General features: G+C 48.7%; 1 protein-coding gene across 3 annotated transcripts; it reads left to right on the top strand.

Moving 5' to 3' along the window:
• Positions 1–175: 175 nt before the first annotated feature.
• Positions 176–20,548, top strand: NECAP2 (NECAP endocytosis associated 2). Of its 3 annotated transcripts, none has more exons than XM_027842708.1 (8): positions 186–337; positions 5,813–5,913; positions 10,737–10,841; positions 10,920–11,001; positions 12,316–12,424; positions 15,424–15,604; positions 18,053–18,134; positions 19,042–20,548. In XM_027842708.1, the coding sequence occupies exons 1-8, from the start codon at positions 246–248 to the stop codon at positions 19,088–19,090; spliced, it is 801 nt and encodes a 266-aa protein (XP_027698509.1). In that variant the 5' UTR covers positions 186–245; the 3' UTR covers positions 19,091–20,548. The 3 variants fall into 3 exon arrangements, with proteins under 3 accessions (XP_027698510.1, XP_027698509.1, XP_027698511.1); XM_027842710.1 differs by lacking the exon at positions 186–337 and adding an exon at positions 1,936–2,159; XM_027842709.1 differs by lacking the exons at positions 18,053–18,134; positions 19,042–20,548 and adding an exon at positions 16,810–18,044 and having other exon boundaries at positions 176–337.
• Positions 20,549–20,889: the final 341 nt, after the last annotated feature.

Raw genomic sequence — 20,889 nt, 5'->3', positions numbered from 1 at the left:
CATCCAGGCCCGCGGCTGCATCCAGGCCCGCGGCTGCATCCAGGCCCACAGACTCCCTCGTCTGCCCTAGCGCTCGCCGTCCAGCAGGGGGCGCGCGCGCTCAGGGGCCGCGGGGGTTTGTGGGAGGGAGGTTGGGAACGAGGCGACGCCTCCGCGTCCGCCGCTCTAGCTCGCCTCTTCCGGTCATAGAGCCCAGCCGCCCGCCCCTTCCGGGGGGAGCCGGATGTCCGGGATCGGGTGCCAAGATGGAGGACAGTGAGTACGAGTCGGTTCTCTGCGTCAAGCCCGAGGTGCACGTCTACCGCATCCCGCCGCGGGCCACTAACCGTGGCTACAGGTGACCACCCGCCCGCCCGCCTGCTTCCCCTCCCCGCCACCTCCCTCGGCCTTCAGGGGATACCTCCTAACGCTTTTCTGAGATTGTTCCGTAGCCTCGCTTTTCCGGGATAACTGCTCTCCTCTGGGAGCGGGTAATTCCCCGGCCTCGGTTTTCCAGAATCACGCTTCTCGCTTTTCCGGAATGACTCCCACCCTATCAGCACCCCGTGGTCCTGCCGGGGATATCACAGACGCAGAACGTCTTGGTTGGCGCAGGGAGTCAGGAAGACCTGAGTTCGAATTCGACCTCAGACCCTTAAGCACCGTGACGCACTTGGGGAGAAACTTCCTTGGTCTGGGCCCCAGTTTCCCCCTCTGTAAAAAAACGAGGTTGGGGGTGTGTGGCCTCCGGGAACCGTTCCAGCCCCAGGCAGGTCTGTGGTCGGGTGAAACCGACCACGGGGGAAACTGAGGGGAGACTCATCCAGAGGCTCCATCCCCACCTAAACCCTGGGAGGGACTGCCCCTCCCCACCCTAGGCTCCCTTCAGTCTCCCTGACCCACTTTTGCCTCCCAGTCACAGCAGCCGGGGCCTCCTTCTTCCTTTGCTTTTCCATCCTTTTCCCGGGGGCTGTGGAAAGGGTCCCAGTGCACCCCAGGGCAGGACGAAGGGCTGGGGGTGCTGTCGTGGCTTTTGGTCTAGGCAATACTGGAAAGCCTGGGTGGAGGCAGATGGTTCAGACCCTTCCAAAGCATTGGAGCTGAAAAGCCACGGAAGGAGGGAGTTTCCATTGCTGGAGATCCACCAGGAGGTTGCTGGGGCTGCTGAACAGAAGCTTTTGTTGGACCCCACGGCCTGAGGGGTCTCTTCCAGCTCCATTGGACGCTATCTAGTCAGTTCCATTTCCAGTCCGTTCTACTCCACTGCCCAGAGTAATCCACCCAGCACACTGATCTGGTCATGTGGGATTAAGGGGGGCCCTTAATCATCACACTTTCTGCTCCCCTTCCTGACTGGCTAGCCTCAGCCCCCATTCCATATGGTAAGACAGCCTTTCATATTATTTCAAGACAAAATAACCTTTGATAGACAGAACACGCACAGCCGTGAGATAACAGCTGGAAAGGAGCTTTAGAAATCAGGCAGCATTTATTCAGCACCTACTATGTGCCAAGCATTGTGCTAAGCACTCACCCAGGCCTGGTAGGGTGGGAATATGGGATATGATAGAAACCTCTCTTACTCTCGGTTTCAGACCCACGGTGCTAGTCCTTAACCTAAGTAATCTAGGCTGTCCGCCTTCTTTTAAAGTGGGAATACTGAGGCCTAGAGAGGGCCGGTGAGTTGTGAGTCATTGATGGTGCTGGGTTAAGGACCTCCAGGTTCTTTACTCTAAGCCCAGGGTCCTCCCAGCACAGCACAGAGTATGTCCATTTCAGGACTTGGCTACCTAGTCATCAATTAAACTATCCTAGCATGCTAAGGGGAGGGCACCCAGCCCCTTCTAAATCATGCGAAGAGCAGGGCAGAGCAGTGTTGGGGGGAGAGCACTGGTTTTGGGGTTGGGGAACTTGGGAAGCAAGTCTGCCTCTGCTTCTTCAGTGTGACTTAGGGAAATGCCCTTCCCTTCTCTGGGCCTCATTTTCCACATTTGTAAAATGAGAAAGTTGGGCTTCAGGTTGTACAAAGTCCCTTTCATTTCTGTAGACTATTATCTCGTGCTCCTTAGGTGGTGCTTTTTATAGTGGAAGATGGCTTTGAATACCACTCCCATTTCCCCTACCGAAGTGTAACTTCAGCCCCAGCCAATCAGCCTGTGTTTGGGAGGACCAGGCAGTGGGTAAGCTGGTTAGGGAAGGGAATTCTGCCTCTCTCATCCCCTCCCTCCAGAAAAATCTACACCTGCCATACAACCTGTTGTATTAGCTTTCCTGGGCACTGGGCCAGAGGTTTTGTGCTGTGGGCTTTGACAAATTGGTTGCTTCATCAGGACTTAAGAAATAAAAACCCTTTAGAAATTTTATTTTGCTTTGGACTTTTGTCTGAGACGGCTCAGACAGCTGGTTTGCCTTGAGGCACAAGTGAGCTCTTGTTTCTGTTTCAGATATCCTGGCAGTTTATGAGCCCTTAGTTGATGTATCGTTAACTTTTTCAGATTTGAGACATTTTATGACACTTCCTCCCACTCCTTCCCTACCCCCAAAGTGCCATTGGTACATTTTTTTTTAATTCAAATTAATGAAAGTCAATTTAGTCTTTAAGACTTTATCACACCATACCCTAGAGACAATTGTAGACACTAGGATCATGGAATCGTGGATCTAGAGCTGGGGTGGTCAGAGATCATCTAGTGAAACTGAGGCTGGGAGCTATTAAGTTAGGCAAGTGTGTGATGCAGTGAATAGATTTAACTTCTGTCTCAGTTTCCTCATCTGTAAAATGGGATAATAACAGCACCCAACTCCCAGGGTTGTTGTGAGAATCAGATGAGATATTTGTAAAGTCTTTTGCAAACCTTAAAGTGACATGTAAATGCTAGCTGTTGTCTTAAGGTCAGAAAGGCAGTAAGCTTTGGAGGTGAGATTTGAACCCAAGTTCTCTGACTCCAGAGACATTAGATTACTCTCTTTGCTGTATTATGCTGTCTTCCTCAGAGTTGTGGCTAAACCAGGGAATCTGCCTTTGTCTTCTGGTTGTGCCCTCCTTGTATGACTTCAGTGAAAATGATTTGGTTAATAGTTCTACTCTTTTCAGAGAGCTTTTCTTCCCCAAATCCTGTGAGGTGGGCAGTACCAATATTATCCTTGTTTTACAGACGAGGATACTGAGATGCAGAAAGAGGAAGTGCTATAGTTGTAAGTTGACTCATTTAGCACCATTTACCCACAAAGCTTTGCTGGTCTTGATCATAAGATGTAGGATCCCCAGGAAAAGGAACTGAAAATTGAGCTTGCTAAAGTGTATTGAGGTTCTCTCCATTTTTTGTGGACCTTGAAATAAATCAGGCATCTTGCGACTTCTGCAAAGACTTGCTTTCACGAGGCTGTCCTTGTGAGCCAGCCCTGAAGTGGACCCAAGCATGTGCTAACATTTTCATGGAAAAGACTCAGGGTATTTCCTGAGCCATTTCCTCAAAGCAAACCAGAGCTTAGTGTTAAACAATGGGCTAAAAGAGTTAGGGCTTTCTCTGAAGGCATTGGTTCCCTGATGCCTTTCTGTCAGTAATACCCTTCATTGGTGAATACCTGGATCCTTTTTTACTTCTCATACAAATTTATTATCTTTCCTTTCTCTTCCTTTCAAGACTCCTTCCCTTCTGTTCTTTCCTCTTGGAATTCATAAAATGTAATCCTTTAGAGCAGCCCACGTGTCCTGAGGCCATGTAGAGCAGCCCTCCTGTTAAAGGTGAGGAAACTGAGGCCCAGAAAAGACACATGTCAGTAGTCTCTTCTGATTGGCCCTGAGTCCGATAAGAGGACCTCTCCCATTTGTATCCCTTCCTCCCTTTCACTGCTCAGAAACATTTCCCTGACATCCTGATGTGGCATGTCCCACCTCTCCTTAAAGACTCCATTTATATCTTTATGTCCCCATGCTTTCATACAGTAGGTGCCTAATAAATGCTTGTTTGATGTAATTGAAATTTTCGGGGTCTTTGTTGGTTACTGAGTGTATTTTATAAACTCTTGATTTTGAAATTTCACTGAATTGCAGACTTGGGAGGGACCTCAAGGGCCATCTAATTCAACCCATACCTTTCCCTTAACCTGACATGTGGTCCCATGAGTGATAACTCACCACTCCTGAGACAGCCCATTCCATGTAGCCAAAGCTCTTACATCAGACCTGAGCTGGCATCTTGGCACCTGGCTGTTTCCACCCACTGTTCCAGGCTTTGCCCTTCGGGACCAAGCATTATTATTGATCTCTCTTCTGTAGCCCTGCAGGTACTTAAAGGGAGATATAAAGTGCCCTTCCCCTCTCACCCAAGTTTTTTCATCTCTACTATCCCAGTTCCTTTAACCCAGAGATTCTTAAAGTATGGTCCTCTGAGACCCTTTAAGGGGGTCAATAAGGTCAAAACTATTAATACTAAGACATTTTAATTTCTAATACAATCAATATCAGCAGATATAAGCAACATAAAAGCTCTTTTTTTTGGGAGGGGGAGCTTGATAATTTTTAAGAGTGTAAAGGGGTCCTGAGACCAGAAAGTTCGAGAATCGTTGCTTTAATTTCTCCTCATGTGGCATGAACTAGTGTCCCTTCATTGTTCTTTTCTCAGGATACTCTCCATTCCTTCCTAAACCATGTCTCCCAGCCTTCAGCGCAGTACTTCAGTTGAAATCCTTTTTCCTGAAGTTACACACTCTAAATTCAGGCAGAAATAGCATTCTCCTTTGTGGGTGCTACATGTTTTCAGGCTCTAGCATTTGTGGGCCTGGAGTTGTCCATTCCCCCCTCCCCAGTACTATCTTTTGACAGTCTTCCTTTCATGGCTCAACTCAGTTGGGCTAAGCCCTCCATGAAGGTGTCCCTGATGTGAACCACTCCTCCCCACACGTACTGTTAGATTCTGAGGGTGACCTCTCTTTTTTCAATGCTGTCGTCACTTTTCCTAGACGTCTCATTTGCCCCCCTCGGTAGAGTGTAAGCTCTCTGAGAGCAGGAGTTGTGGTATCCCCAGCCATTGTATCCCTAGCATGTAGCACAGGCATTTAATAAATAGTGGTTGACTAGAACCCAAGTCTCGTGGACTTCCAGACCAGGACTCTTTCATTTTTTAAAGTCTTAATGATGCATTTTATTTTGTCATAATACAACCAGTTTCTGATATGCCCCTTTCCCCATTGTACCCTCCTTTGCAGCAAAAATATAGTTAAGCAAAACTGACTAACAGAATGACCACATCTGATGGTGTATGTAGTACTGTGTTCCTATAGCTATCCACCTCTCAGTTAAGAAGAAGGAAATGGGTTTCATCATCTGTACTTCAGGACCAAGATTGTCCATCATCATTATGTCATTATTTAGAGCTAAACTGCCTCTTAGTGTTACCAGCTTATATTGGGGTTTTTTTTTCTTTCTTTTTGTGAGGCAGTTGGGGTTATGTGACTTGCCTAGGGTCACACAGCTAGTAAGTGTTAAGTGTCTGAGGCCGGATTTGAACTCAGGTCCTCCCAACTCCAGGGCTGGTGCTCTATCCACTGCGCCACCTACCTGCCTCCAGCTTATGTTGTTTTCCCATGACCCTTCCCACTCTGACCCACTTCTTTCTGAGCCCGAATCTTCAGCCTGTTAGCATTTTGCAACATAAGGGATGTATCCTAGCAGCTTGCTCCTTCTTTGGGAAGTGTAGTGAATGACAAGGTCATTCCTAAAAGAGTTAGGAAAATCAGCCCCATCCTCTGGGGCTTAGGGCGCACATTGCCCTCAGTTGACGAATGGATATGGCCATGCTCTGGCATCTCAGTGGGTTTTTGTCCCTCATAGGGCTGCAGACTGGCAGCTGGACCAGCCATCATGGAGTGGGCGGCTGCGGATAACAGCGAAAGGGCAGATGGCTTACATCAAACTGGAGGACAAAACTTCAGGTAAAGAAAAGGGGAGGCCTGAGCATCATTCTTGCTTCTTCCCATAGAAATCTCTCTTGCTGTCAGAGATTGTCCAATCTGTTATGGCAGTGGTCGAAGAAGCCTCATTAGGAAACAGTATGCTCCCATCCCAAGATCTCAGCCTAGTGTCCCCAGCCTGTAGAAAATATTTTTATTCAAGGGAGCATTAGCTCCTTTGAGATTCTTTAGGGTCCAAGTATTGAAGGAAAACACTAGAGGAGACCAAGAAGAGGCCTGCCAGTTGGTCTGGAGTGTCTTTCTTGTAGATAGCCCCAGTGCCAAAGCATCGGGTTTGATGTGAATCTTGTGCTAGTCTCCACTCCTGGGGTGTAACTAGTTTACTTAGGAATTTTACTTCCACAGCTAAGTAGTTCCTCACAGTGAAAAATACCCATGAACTGAAGGGGCGTAAATCTTTCCTTATGCTACCAGTCAGCTTGCATAATGGTGATGAGGAGGGCTCATATTTGTACAGTGCCCAAAGGTTTTTTAAGAACTCTGCTAACCGTGTATGGTTAGCACTGTTGTTCTCATTTTACAAATGAGAAAACCAGGACCTAGAAGGTGAAAGTGATTTGCCCAAGGTCACACAGCAAGTAATTCCTTGAACTAGTATTGAACCTTGGTCTTTCTGACTCCCAGCTTTAGTGCTGTTTCCATTCTGCATCTATGCTTTGCTGGCTTATCATAGTTCCTGGAGCTGGAAGGCACTGGATGGGGATTATTTAGTCCAGACTCCTTGGTTTATAGGTGAGGAAGCAGGCCCAGAGAGGGGAGCTGTCATTCCCAAAGTTACCTGATAAGGGGCAGAGCTAGGATTCAAACTTGGATTTTCTGACCTTAAGTCTACTCTTATTTCCTGCCATATCAGCCTATCAGAAGTGGTGTCATGTGGAGAATGGCTCTTCAGAATTACAGATGGGTAGTATAGACTTAAAAGCAAAGCAAGCTGTAAGTGGAGAGCCATGTATAGTATAGGCCTACCTCAGAGATACTTAGCGAGTTCAGTTCCAGACCATTGCAGTAAAGCCAATCACTTGAATTTTTTTGTTTCCCAGTGCATATAAAAGTTATGTTTACACTCTACTGTAGTATGTTGTACATACCTTAATTAAAAAATACCTTATTACTAAAAAATGCCAACTCATCATCTGAGCCTTCATCGACGTAATCTTTTTACTGGTGGAGGGTTTTGCCTTGAAGTTGATGGCTGCTGACTGATCAGGGTGGGGGTTGCAGAAGATTGGGGTGGTTGTGGCAATTTCTTAAAATAAGACAACAATGAAGTTTTCCACATCGATTGACTCTTCCTTTCACTTGAACATTTAAAGGCCATCGCAGGGTTATTATTAACCGGCCTAATTTCAGTATTGTTGTGTCTCAGGGCACAGGGAGGCCCAAGGAGAGGGAGAGAAGAGGGGAAGGGCTAGTAGGTGGAGAAATTAGAACACACACAGCATTTCTCTATTAAGTTTGCCATCTTATATGTTCATGGTGCCCCAAAACAATTACAATAGGAACATCAAAGGTTACTGATCACAGATCCCCATAACAGATAGAATCATAACGAAAAAGCTTAAAATGTGAGAATTACCAAAATGTGACATGGAGACACCATGTGAGCACATGCTATTGAAAAAATGGCGCCAATAGACTTGCTTAATGCAGGGTTGCCACAAACCTTCAATATGTAAAAAAAAAAAAAAAAAAAAAAAATAGAACATCTGAAAGCAATAAAGCAAAGTGCAATGAAATGAGGTATGCCTGTACTCTCTACAAAGTATATGGAAATGTTGATTTTATTTCATGTTTGTTAGGTGCAGAATAAAATAAAATGGAAGAAAAATTTTTAAAAATCCTTCTAGGGAAATAGTTCACCAAGTCCCAGGCCCTTCAGAGGCCCTTTCCTCAGTGTCACACAACTTTCTTTTTTTGTGAAGAGAGACCAAATGTGCGTGTCCCTGCTCTCCAGCACTCAGTGTCATGGGAGGGCTTGGACTTGGAGTGAGCTGGCAAGGTTCAAATTTTGCCTCTTCTGCTTAGTAGCTGTGTGACCCTGGGCAAGTCACTTAACCTCAATGAGTTTTATTCAACTTCTTTATGTGTAAAAGGTGGGAGGGAGTAGCACTAATAATGAAAATGATAATGCTACTACTAATAATAGTATTTACATAATGCTTACTATGTGCCAGCCACTGTGCAAAGCACTTTACAAATATCTCATTTGATCCTCACAATGACCATGTGAGGCAGGTGCTATTATTATCCCCATTTGGTACATGAGGAAACTGAGGCAGATAGAGATGAAGTGACTTGCTCATGGTCACACAGCTAGTAAGTATCTGAAGCTGGTTTTGAACTCAAGTCTTCCTGACTGCAGGCCCGGCTGCTTAGGTAGATGGCATTGCTTACCTCCTGGGTTGGTGCCAAGCATTACAGACGTGCAAGATGTGAGGCTTTAGAGCAAGGGTTAGACCAAGGCCCTTCCCAGAGGTAAATCTGGTCAGTCTTCTACTAGTCGTTTTTAAAGGTGCTGAAGAGTTAGTCCTGGCTGAAAGCGGCCTTGGAGAAAGATGGCGTGGCGTGGCCAGAATGCAATGAGAACAGTTCCCGAGGGCTCTCATAGGCACCCGATGAGCCCTTCGGCAAGTATTGGGTCATAATAAGGATTATGATAGTCACTATTAGATCATACTTTAAGGTGATTATCTCATCTGAGTCTCTAGAATCCTAGAAGGTCCTATGACAAGGGCTGTTATCCCCATCTTACGGATGAGGAAATTGAGGTTCAGAAAAGGTAAAGGCGGTATTCGTAATCACCCCACTAGTGAGCATCAGAGACAGGATCTGAACCCAACTCTTCCTGACACGTGAGTCCACGGAAGCTCTCCAGGCAATAGTTGATGTTTATTCCTGGGTCCTGATTCATTCCCTGCTCACTGTGTGACCTTGAGCAAGTCACTTCTCTGGGCCTCTGTTTCTTCATCTGTCAAATGAAAACCTTGAACTGAATAATATCTTTCATTCCACCTATCAGTTCTATGATCTATAAATTCTTACGACTTCTTTTTCCTCTGGGGGACTTTGGCTATAAGAGTAGCCCCTGGACTGACCTCCTGAAAGGAGTCTTTTGGACCTTTCAACTTCATATTCTTCCATTGGGTTTCTCCACTTTCTGATTGCTTTGTGATCATAGATTGTTAGGTCTACAAGGTCAACACCTTCCATGTCCACCCCCTTCAGACCTGGAACCAGAGAGAGAGAGAGGATGCCAGGCTTCTGGTGAACGCTCTTGGTTTTACTTTGTTCACTTTTTGTAATGGCATTACATATTTTTGATGCTTTACATTTTGCAAAGCACTGTTCTCTAGTGGCCCTCTGGGTACATTCTTGGCTCCATTTTCCTGATTAGACTGGTCGAGGCTTGTACAGCTAGCCAACATCTAAGCTTGGAGCTCTGGATTTGGGGTGCCAATGCTGCCTCTCACCATGATGACAAAATCATAGCAAAAAGTTTGGAAACTTTAGTATTCTTGAGCTGGGAGGAATCATAGAGACCATCTAATCGAGTGCCTTCATTTACAGAGGGAATTAATCGAGGCTGAGAAAGGGGGAATGCTCCAAATAAGATCTTATCAGAAAATGTGTAAACTGGAAGGCCCATGCTCCACTGCCCTCATGAGAAGATGAGCCTTATGCTGGGTAATGATGACGGTACTCTGGATGGAGCAAGGAATTCCACTGTGCCCTAGAGGCGATGCCCTTGTGAGAGGGCCTCCATGGCCTTTTAGCCTGTCCACAAAACTGAATGAAATCAGTTGGCTTTCTCCAAATCTACCAGCCCCCAGATTCATCCACCATTCCTTCTCTTAGTCAGAGGTGGCCTCAGTTCATTATTCCTTCCCATTGGTGTGGGTACTTCCAGCATTGATGAACCTCAGTATTAGTGTATTCTGTTCTTTCTAGTATTCGCCTCAGTCTGAGCTCCTACTTACTGGCTGTGTGACCATGGGCAAGTCACAACTGTCTGTCTGAGTTTCAGTTTCTTCATCTGTAAAATGGGAATAGTAGCACCTGTAGACCCCACCTCACAAGGTTCTTGTGAGCCAAGTGCTTTGTAAACCTTCGAGTCCTAGGTGAATCGAAGGCATGTGGTGTGGCTAGAATGCTGGATGTGAGTCGGAAGACCTGCCTTCAAACCCCCTCACTTCTGTCTCCTAGCTGGTCACTTACCCTTCCCCTTTCCTCAGCTGTGTAAAATGGGGACGAGAAAATCTTAGAGGAAACTCCAGTGAGGGAACGCCTGTGAAGTGCTCTGTAAACTCCAGAGAGCCTTCTAGACGTCAGTTAGCAGATCCCTGCTGGGGTGCTTTGTGGTTTTACGGAGTGCTCCAGAAGAGGATCTCTGCCCCCATCTTACAGTTGAGCACACTGAAGAGGGAAAATGACTTACGTGAGGTCACACAGCTTGCACATTTTGGACCTGGGACTCTGGATAACTAGTTCATTCTTCTTTCTACACTTTACTGTGTCTTTGTTCACTGGTCAGTAGATGAACCTCTTCTTAATTGAGATGCCCTGTGTTTTCCCTACACCAGATATTTATTGATTTGATTTTAATGAATCCTGGCCTCCCTAGGGCTGCCCTTTTGAGGGGAGGCCTGAGGGTGCGTCTGCAGAGCAGGCCTGGCAGACCGAGGGGGCGTCCACTCCCACAGCTCCCGTGAGGCCCTGCCTGGTGGCCTTGGTGCGGGGGCACAGCTGTGGGGGGCGTTGTTCCTCATGCTGACTTCCACTTTCAGGAGAGCTCTTTGCCCAGGCACCTGTGGAGCAGTTTCCCAGCATTGCTGTGGAGAGCGTGACAGACTCCAGCAGATACTTTGTTGTTCGGATTGAGGACGGAAGTGGTAAGTGAGCCGCCACTTTGGGGGAAGACCTTTCTGCCTGTCATGACCATGGGCCTCAGGGTACTGTGTTCCCCACAGGACGGCGAGCATTTATTGGCGTTGGCTTTGCTGACCGCGGGGATGCCTTTGATTTCAATGTAGCGCTGCAGGGCCATTTCAGGTGAGGGGGCACCCCCCCCCCCCCCCCCGGGAGAGTTTACTTCTCAGATGGGAAGATTTCCCGTTGTAGATGATGAAATTGAAGGCCACGGTTACTGGCTGACATGGCTGACATCAGCCAGCAGGTCACTTGGACCTGAAGCAAACCCCACAAGCCATGACACGGGGCGGGCCCATTCAGCGTGCTGTCCCCTTCCTTTCCTGAGAGCTGGCTCGGCGACCTGCCATAAGTTCTTGTTGTCCAAATGCCGCTGTCATCTTTGCCCTTGGTTGTGGCCTCGATAGGGACCAGACTTCTCTGCTGCTGTCTCTTGGTGCGTCTCCTTCCTCCCCTTATCCCAGTCGTCCTCGTCTTCAGGACCTACCTTCTCTGACCGCCTTTAGTCCCAAGTGACCACTTCCTTTTCTGGCCATTCATTGTACTAGGCCAGGGGTGGGGAAGCTGTGGCCTCGAGGCTGTAGGTTCCCCACCCCTGATTATACCTATACATGGAGAACTGGGGGGAGACGCTAGATTTTTAGTCAGAGGACCTGGGTTCAAATTCTGCTTCTGTGTACTCTGTTCCCTTAGGCAAGTCTCAGTTTCCTCATCTGTCGGCTGAGGGATTTGGACGACGTGGTCACTAAGGACCCCTCCAGCTCTCGGTCTGTGATTCCAGGGTCCTGCGATCATTTAGCACTTAGTCTTCTGCTTGTGAATGGGTTCATTCTCAAAGTGTGGTTGTAAATTGGTCATCTGGAACTTGGAATGTAGTTTTCCATCAGCAGGTCTTACTGATGCCCGCTGATCTTTGCACACCCTTGTGCCCTGGGCGCCTGGCTGCTCTGTGGGGCTTTGCTGCCCTTCCTTCCTCCATTTATCCAAACCCTTCTCATCTTCAAGCCCCACCCTATCCAGTTCCTTTAGTAGCCCCCAGGCTAACCCACCAACACCTCGGTAAACCCTAAGTACAGTCCCTGAGGGTCAGGCCCGGGTGTTCCTGTTTGTGTATCCCACTCCTCTACCCCGGAAGTTCCTGGCTGAGGGTTGGGACTCTGCCTTGGGGTGCTGGCCCTGGACTGTTTGCCTCTTCAGGGTAATTGTAAGATGAAGAATGTGCGCTCTTTGTCGTGAGGATCTTGTCTGTCTCACTCTGGTATGAGCTCCACAAAGACGGGAGCTGTATCTCCTCCCCCTTTGTGTCCTCTGCAGCATCTGCCTCCCAGATGTACAGAGGTACTTAATCAGTGACTTTGGCTGCACGTGGTGGGGCAGGGTGCGTTCTTGGCTTGTCCTTCCTTCCCTTCCCTCACCTTGTCTCATTCCTCTCCCTAGGTGGGTAAAGCAGCAATGTGAATTTGCCAGACAAGCCCAGAACCCGGCCTCTGCCCCCAAACTAGACCTGAGCTTCAAGGAGGGCCAGACCATCAAGCTCAACATTGCGGTGAGGCCCTGTACTTTCCCCTTCTGCCATACACAGCTTGGATGGAGCCTGTGCTTTGGGCTCCCTGCGACCCAGGCACCTGATGCATCTCACCTGGAAGCTCAGGCTCGGGGACAGAGCCGTGGAAAGCCAGATGTTGAAGTTGTCTAGTGTAGCAAAATGACTTGGCTTCTTTGAGCTACACAGTGGAATTCAGGAATGGGAAAATCAGTGAGGCCGAGTGAGCAGATGTGTCTGGCCAGAGCCAGTGCCCCTCCTTCCTGGTGGCCAGTCAGTTAGGCTTTGGTGTAGAGAGATTTGCTTCTGCTCAGTGGATTTTTGAGGGGGATTGTGATCCAGGCAGAAAAGCCAAGTGGGGTGTGAGATTGTGCCCTTTGATCACATTGCTGTGGGCAATGGACCAGCACCTGACTGATGGTCCAGAACAGCCTCCATGTGGAAAGTAGCACTGCATGCCTGGTCCTTTTTCCATTTCCCCTGAAGCTCACAGACTGTCCCTGAAAAGTCAGAGCTAAGCGAGACCTTAGATCTGGACTGTCAAAAGCAGAAGAGCCAAAAGGGTCCTGGGGGATTGTCTGCTCCTGGTTTGTCAAAAGGAGGGTGCTAAAGCTCCCAAAGAGCCTAGTGGCACGTAACACTTGCTTTCTTTTTTTAAACTTGTATTTATTCATTTATTTGTTTGTTTTTAAATAATGTTTTGTTTTCCCCCAGTTACATGTAAAAACAATTTTTAACATTTGTTGGGTTTTTTTTTTTTGGAAGTTTTGAATTCCAAATTCTATCCCTCCCTCTCACTTCCTGCTTCCCTGAGGCAGTAAGCAGTCTCTGTGCAATCATGTAAAACATTTCCATATTTGTCATAGAAGGCTCTCTCAACAGACTTGATCCCAGGTTATCTAACCTCAACTCCAGGACTCTTTGCCGTAGACCATGGTTGCTTTCTCACACATTGAACTGGACATGACCCTTTGAAAATCAGGAGTTGGAGCCAGGCATGGTGGGGCACATGGTGGTCCCTGCTTCTGGGGAGACTGAGGCTAGTAGATCGCTTGAGTGTTAGAGTTCTGAGCTGCAGCAGGGCTAAAGCTGATTGGGTGTCAGCACTAAGTCTGGTACGACTAGGGAGAGCCCCAGGAGTGGAGGGCCAACCAGGCTGCCCAGCGAGGGGTTAGCCACTCCAGGCTGGAAATAGAACCAGTCAGAGTTCCTGTGATAATTCATCTTGGGGTCATCTCTGAGAATAGTCCCTGTGCTTTGGGCCTTGGAGAGATAGACCTAGTCTCAAAAAAGAAAAAAGGAAGGAAGGAGAAAAGAAAAGAGGGGCAGGGAGGAAGAGTGGGAAAAGGAGGGAGAGAGTGGGAGATGGGACATTGCTAACCAGTGTCTTGGAGCTGGAAGAGGCTTGCAGGGATTTTATCCAACCCATACCTGAATGAGAGTCTCTTTACAACTCAAATGATCATCAAGCCTCTGCTTGAATACCTCCAATGAGGGGGAACCTACTGCTTACTCAGGCAGCTCTTTGTACTTTTGAATTATTCTGATTGTTTATAATTTTTTCCTTACACGAAACCTGAATTTTCCTCTCTGCAATTTCTCCTAGCTCTGCCCTTTGGTGACGAGAAGAATAAGGCTAATCCTCTTTGCACACACCAGCCCTTCCAGTACTTAAAGGCTTTTCTCCTGCATTCTAAGCATCCCCTTTAGCCCTTTCTTCAGTCATTCCTCCCAGGACATGGACTGAAGGCCCTTCATCATCCTGTCCTACCTTCTCTGCCTGTTAGCCAGCTTGCCACTGTTCTGTCCAATGTGTGCCACCCAAACTGAGCCCAATACTCCAGGTTACAATATGGCAGACCCCAAGCCTCTGAATGCAGCCTAGGATTGCATTCCCTTTCTTGACTGCCATGCTTAGTGGATGGACACCATAAGCCATCAGTCCTTTCATACACATTAATTAGGGGTGAGTGTTGTTGGAGGTAGGTGGGTTGGGAGTAGGGGCCAGGAAAGCTGTGGCCCAAGGGATTGGCACTTTGGGGCACCCGCTGGTGGCCCTGCCTTGTATGTGTCCCCAGAGCTTTCTCTTCCTTTTTACTTGCTCCCACTTTTTTTTCTGGTGATGCTGGTCCTTAGAGGCCCGTTCAAGCTGGCCATCAGAGGACTTATCAGAGGACTTAGTATAACAAAACAGTCATGGTGAAGTCATTTGGTTGTGCTGTTGCATTAATGATGGCTTGAGATAAATGTGTTGTCATCCGGAACCTTATCTTCATTTGTCTTACAGAGATCTTAATTGCCCCCTCCACGTGGCACAAGGGAGAGAACGGGGACTTGGGCCATAGGACCCCAGCTCAGAGCCCAGCCCTGCAGACTCCGTGGGGTGACTTTGGGGCACATCACCCTGTCTCCCTGTGCCCCCGCTTCCCTAACTGTAAATGATGGGGTGGTCTCTGAAATACCTTTTAGCTCCAGATTGACCATCATGTTGTCTTCATCAAGGTGCTATCCATTTTCACAGACTTTGCCTTGTAGAGTTTTAGGCTCCAACAAGATTATATGGCCCCAGTTAATTATGTGAAATCACAAAGTGTCCCCATCAAAGGCTGCACTGGAGCATGCTGTAGAGGAGCGTCTTGCTGGACAGGATGACCTCGCACTCTGGGCCCTTCTACCTCTGAGATGCTGGTCAGCAGTCCCTGCCACCCTCTCAAACTCCTGGTTTTCACAGGGGCCCATTTCCAGGGCAGTCCATGGCGAAGTGGCTGTGTCCCAGTGGTAGAGTGGGTCAGCGTCCATTCTAGTGCACACTAGCAGTCCCTAGAACATAGAACCTTGGAACTGGGAGAACCTTTGGACTTAGATGGTCTAAGCCGAGAGGGGCCTTGCAAAATAGGCTAAGTCAATTCTAGGTTCCTTTCTAGTTATTATCTATAACATCAACATTTGATGCTTTAATTTCTCTTATAACTCTCTAAATTTAATTCCGTTCTTACCTTTAGAACATGAAGAAGAAGGAAGGATCAGCTGGAAATGCCAAGTCCCGGCCATCCAGCGGCGCAGGAATGAGCCTCTTGCCTCCTCCTCCCCCAGGGGGCAAAGTTTCTGCTCAGCCCCATCCCATTGGGGAGCACTTACCTGTAGGAGTGGCCCAGGCCCAGCCAGCAGTTGCTCCAAGTGCAGGTTAGTGCCCAGATTGGGAGCTGGCTTTGCCTGATTGTTGGCAGCCTGCCTCATTTTCCTCCTGGAAAAGCGGCAGAGTTTTCTCTGTACAGCTGGTTGCTTGCAGACCCTTGGGACTTCCCTATGAGAAGGCTGAGCCAGGCAGGCCAAGAGTCAGTTCTGTTGGAGTCCCGGGGTCAGCTTGGGAGTCTCTTGGGGTTCCCCAGAATCCCACGTGGTATCTGTTCCTCCATTGTTTGTCCAGCTGCTTCTTCTAGGTCTTGTTGCCCAGGTCATGCCCACTCACTGTGAGTGTCCTCCATGGCTATCTCCTGGATGCTCTTCTCTTCTTCTCCTCTGTCTCACTTATTGCTCTTATCAGCCCCCATGAGTTCAGTTATCTCTGTGCACTTGACTCCCAGATCTGTGTATCCCACCCTAATCTCTCCTCTTCTATGGTCCCACATCACCAGCTGCCTCTGGAACATCTCAGACTGGATGTCCTGTAGACTTCTCACACTCAACAGATCCAGAATAGAACTCATTATCTTTCCCCCCAAGTCCTCCCCACTTCTGGACATCTCTGTTACTGTTGGGGTCCCACATCCTACCAGTCACCCAGGTTCAGTGTGGCTGTCATCCTCCTCCCTTGCACTCACGCCACATGGCCGTTCTTTTGCCATATCTTGAGGTTTCTACCTCCACAGCATCTCTCCTGTGTATCCCCTTCTCTCCATTCACACAGCCACAAGCCCATCTGGCTCTGGCCTGTACTATTGCAATAAGTGGCCTTCTAGCTGGTCTTGCTGCTTCCAGTCTCCTCCAGTCAGCTGCCAGGGTGATTATCTGCCCAGGTCACCCCTGTCACCTCCAGGATCCTAGGGCACAGAAAGCTCTCCATCACCTGGCCCCTTCCCTCCTGGTCAGGCCTGGGGATGCAGCTCCATGGGCCAGGATGCCCCATCTCCCATCATCAACGTGCCTTTGCATGGTGGATGCCCTGCCCCCTCAGTGCCACCTTCCCCTTTCCCTGGCTTCCATCTGTACTCAGCTCACATGCCATGTTCTGCGGGAGGCCCCCACCCCTGCTGCTCCCCCCAGGGTCAGTCACGCCCTCCATCTACACTGTACGTAGCTTGTGTGTGTTTCATTGTCAGCATGTCTCTTCCTGTTTAATGTGAGCTCTCGAGGGTCACGACTGAGCTGACTTTTCTTTGCATCCCCAGGCTTCACCCAGTTCTTGGCACATGGTAGGCATATCATGACGGGCTGCTGACTCGCTTCTAATGTGAGCTGGGGGGCTGCTTGGCAAAGCATGTGTTCTTTCCCTGCCTCCAAGAGCTGTGTCTGGTGGTTCTTCCCTTCCCTGGGCTGGGCCTTCTCTGAGCAGGCCCCTTCTGGGTCTCCAAAGGTGAAGGGGTGCAGAGGGCCACCTCTTTCTCCTTTCCCAAAGGAGCTCTTGCTGGTGTCCTTGGCTTTGTATAGTCATGTGCTCCTTATCCAGTGGCCAGTCTTTTAGCACCTTCACCCCTTTAGTTTCCTTCTGGGTGTTACTGTTCTTCCCTCTCCATGTTATCCTTTGTTTACTGTCTCCTCCAGTTGCCTGGTCCTGAAGGCAGAGGCTGCTTTTTTATAATTTTGTCTTTGTGTTTCTAGTATCTTCCATAGTGCTCTGGGCACACAAATAGATGCTAAATGAATGTTTGTTGGCTTGAATAGAATTGAACCAAATCCCTAAATCAGAAAGTCAGTCGAGAGGAAAGGCCTCAGAGGGCCCACGAAAGCTCTCCCAAAGTTCCTTGCAGAAAAGTCGTGTCTTATCTGCGCTCAATTCTTACCCAGACCTTAGGGCTCTTCATATGGTTCTTACCAAGCTGGGTAAGCTGATTTCTCAGCCTCCAGTGGATGTTATTAGAATGGGTAAAATGACCAAAGGGGTGGCTGACAGCCTGACGGGGGGAGGAGGCCAGCAAATGAGAGTTGACAATTGGATTACCACGCAGTACAGTTTTAGAACCTAAAGGAGTAGGTCAAGCTTTACTTAGCTAGAAAATTGACTTATTGCATGAAATCCTTCCCTTCTTGATAAATGAAGCATCACTTTGTTAACTTTTGGGCCCTGTCTTTCTTTATTGCCCAAAGGTGGGTTAAATAAGGAGGTGAAGTACAGTATAACCAGTGGTTCTTACTGGAAATTAGATACTGCACAGAGGGGATCTTGAGAGTATTCATTTGCTAAGGGCCCCAGGATCCTGGGAAATAGTGGGAGAGACAGACTTATCCTTGACTCTCCCTCCAGCAGCTACTTGCAATAGTGTTTTGAACATAAATAGTTAATTCAGTTCAGCAAACAATAAGCACTTACTTTAGTAAGGCAGCTTCTGGGTGGTGAGTAGTGTTTGACTATCAGAATCAGATACTCACGCTTTTCTCTTTTCTCCTTTGCCTGGACTCTGGAATTATTGGCAGAGGCCACTTTACCCTGGCCACAACTCAACCCCACAACTGCTGCAACAGCCGATGTCTGGGGTGACTTTGCCAAAGCTTCCGGGTAAGGATTACGTGGGCTCACACTCTGCCCAAATGACCTTGGGGTGGGCAGCGTCTCGGTGACCCTGGAGCTGGTGAAGAGCAGAAGCTTCTCCAGGTCGCAGAAAGCAGAGAGGGGCAGTGGGTACATGCCCTCCTTATCTCTCCTCTCTCTTTGAGACCCCTTTCTAGGTAGGAAAGGACACATGTAGAGATTTAATTCTGGCACAGATGTTTGGGAAAGCTCTTAACATTAGACATTTAAGAGGTTATTAGAGCTGGGAGTTGACACTGTTTGTAAAGACAATATCAGAGGTGGGAGGGTCCCTAGAACAGAGACTGTCAGAGTTGGGAGGGGCCTTAGAACACAGGAGGTCTGAGCTGAGAGGACCGTTAGAACACAGGAGGTCAGAGCTGGGAAGGCCTTAGAACACAGGATGTCAGAGCTGGGAGGGGCCTTAGAACACAGGATGTCAGAGCTGGGAGGGCCCTCAGAACACAGAATGTCAGAGCTGGGAGGGCCCTCAGAACACAGGATGTCAGAGCTGGGAGGGCCCTTAGAACACAGGATGTCAGAGCTGGGAGGGCCCTTAGAACACAGGATGTCAGAGCTGGGAGGGGCCTTAGAACCCAGGATGTCAGGGCTGGGAGGGCCCTTAGAACCCAGGATGTCAGGGCTGGGAGGGGCCTTAGAACCCAGGATGTCAGGGCTGGGAGGGGCCTTATTGGGAATCCTCTGTTGTCCTTTTCTGGCTCTGTGTCCGATAAGATTCCTCGTTCCTGCTCTGAGTTCCTCACAGAGAGGTGCCAGCGTGTTGTTGCATGTTGGATGTTGCTCTTTCCAAGGGTATGAAGCAGTTCATTTGTTGCTGTCTCTTGTGCTTTACCTGTTTGTTTTAAAAGCACTAAAATCCATTTCCCCATCACAGGTCCACTTCAGGTCAGATGCAGCCAAGCTCCAACTGGGTGCAGTTCTAACCTGGCCCCAGCTTTTGCTTTCCCATTGTGCCTCCTGGGGAAGAAGCATCTTTACTGTGGCCCAAAGGGTGGAGGATTTGGACTTCCTCCGCCTCTCCATTTGGAACGTGCCTCCTTTCCGTCTTCCTCCTTTGCCTCCCCCAGGCCCTGCTCCTCTGTCTCTGTGGCATCTCGTGTCAGGGTATTGTAGAAGACTTCAGGATTCAGCGCTGAGAACAAGAGACTCTGGGGCAGAGCCCTGGAGCGGGGACCGAAGAAACTGAGGCCACGTCCTACTCTCTGCCTCCAGGGCTGGATCGGGGCTGGCGCTCTGGCTGCAGGCCTTTCTGGTGGATGTGCATTATCTAATGCAGACCCAAGAGACTTGGGTCAGTTTGCTTCCCTGGCTGAAGCCTCTAACCACGGCGTTTACATGTTTAAAGTGAGGGCTCAGTGGGTGTTGGAGTAGTTTCTCCACCCCACTCCTTCTCCATCCACCCTAGTTACTGAAGTCAGGTTCCCCTGTGCCCCATGGGAATGGAGGCACCCATCCAGGTTTCCCAGTAACCTAAGGGGTGAGAAGGCCCCTTGGGAGGAGATCAGGAAACACCTATTTGTATTAAGCCTTTCTTTTCTAACATTTGCTTTGCTGATCTGCATAATCCACACTAACCTTGGGGAACTGTCCCTTCCAGGACCTCTGGAGGGATCCGCCTCTGGCAGCTACAGTGCCCACCTGCTCTTTGGACTCCCCTCCTCAGGGTCTCCAGGGACAGTTGTCATCTCCCTCCAGGTTGCAGGGTCCCCAGCGCCCCAAACTGCCAAGCAGAAGCTGGAGGCTGCTCTGGGAGAGTCGAGCCCAGCCTGTGCCCACTCAGGTGGCCCTGCCAAGGAGAGCCTGCTCGGGCTGGGCCTCTCTGGGTGGTTTCTGAGTGCCTTGTTGTCTGTGGACAACCGCCTCCTTTCCCTTTCTCCTATGTGCACTGTGAATGAAAGCTCGGAGCCACGTGGGGGGAATCGAGGCAGGTGTTAACCTGCACTACTGTTTTGAAAGTAAATTGTGTCTTTGCCACCCTCTGAAATTCCTTTTCACGTCTTATACTTGTACGTTGTCTTTCCTTGGAAAGAGTTCGTTCTTTTGTGGATTGGATGTTTTGCTTGGAATTCCTGAGTAATGGATAGAGAATATGAAAAACCTTTTTTACAGGGTTAGAGTGAAGATTTTTTAAATAAGAAAAGTGTTTGCCTTTACTAGTTTATGTCAAGGATGAGCATGTTTTTGACCATGTATATGTTCATTGTGTGGCTATTAAGTGCCTTCAGCTTCCTCTCTGTACCTGCTCCCTAGAAATTTGGGTGGTGTCTGAAGCAAAATGTGGACATGTGTGCTAACTTGAAACCAGCATATTTTTTTAAGTGCCTGGATAAGTCAGTCTCTGGTGGAACAAGCTGGATGACAATAAATGATATTTGGACACATGTTTGTCTCGGGTGTGTTCATGAAGCAGCTGTTTTCTTGCACTTCCATGGATCAGGTATTGGCTGAACTGTTGTGAAGGTATGCTTTTCCCTGCTGCAATCACACCTACCCAGATGTTCCCAATCAGAAATTTAGGGCTGGAAAGGGCTTGGTGGTAACAGCTGCTATCCGAACACTCCTCTGCAACAACCTGTGAGACTGGCAAGACACCCGTTTTTATCCCACTTTTGCAGACGAGGAGGCCTGGGCCCTGAGCAGTTGGGACTCACCTCCTACTCAGGCAACTACTAAGGGTGCAAGGTGGGATTCCAACCCAGATCTCACCAGCACTGCCCTGAGT

The sequence above is a fragment of the Vombatus ursinus genome, unplaced genomic scaffold, assembly GCF_900497805.2.
Source record: "Vombatus ursinus unplaced genomic scaffold, bare-nosed wombat genome assembly UNPS02014884.1, whole genome shotgun sequence".
In the NCBI taxonomy this organism is placed as follows: Eukaryota; Metazoa; Chordata; class Mammalia; order Diprotodontia; family Vombatidae; genus Vombatus; species Vombatus ursinus.
The sequence above is the reverse complement of the archived record's forward strand: the minus strand, read 5'-3'. Positions and strand labels throughout refer to the sequence as shown.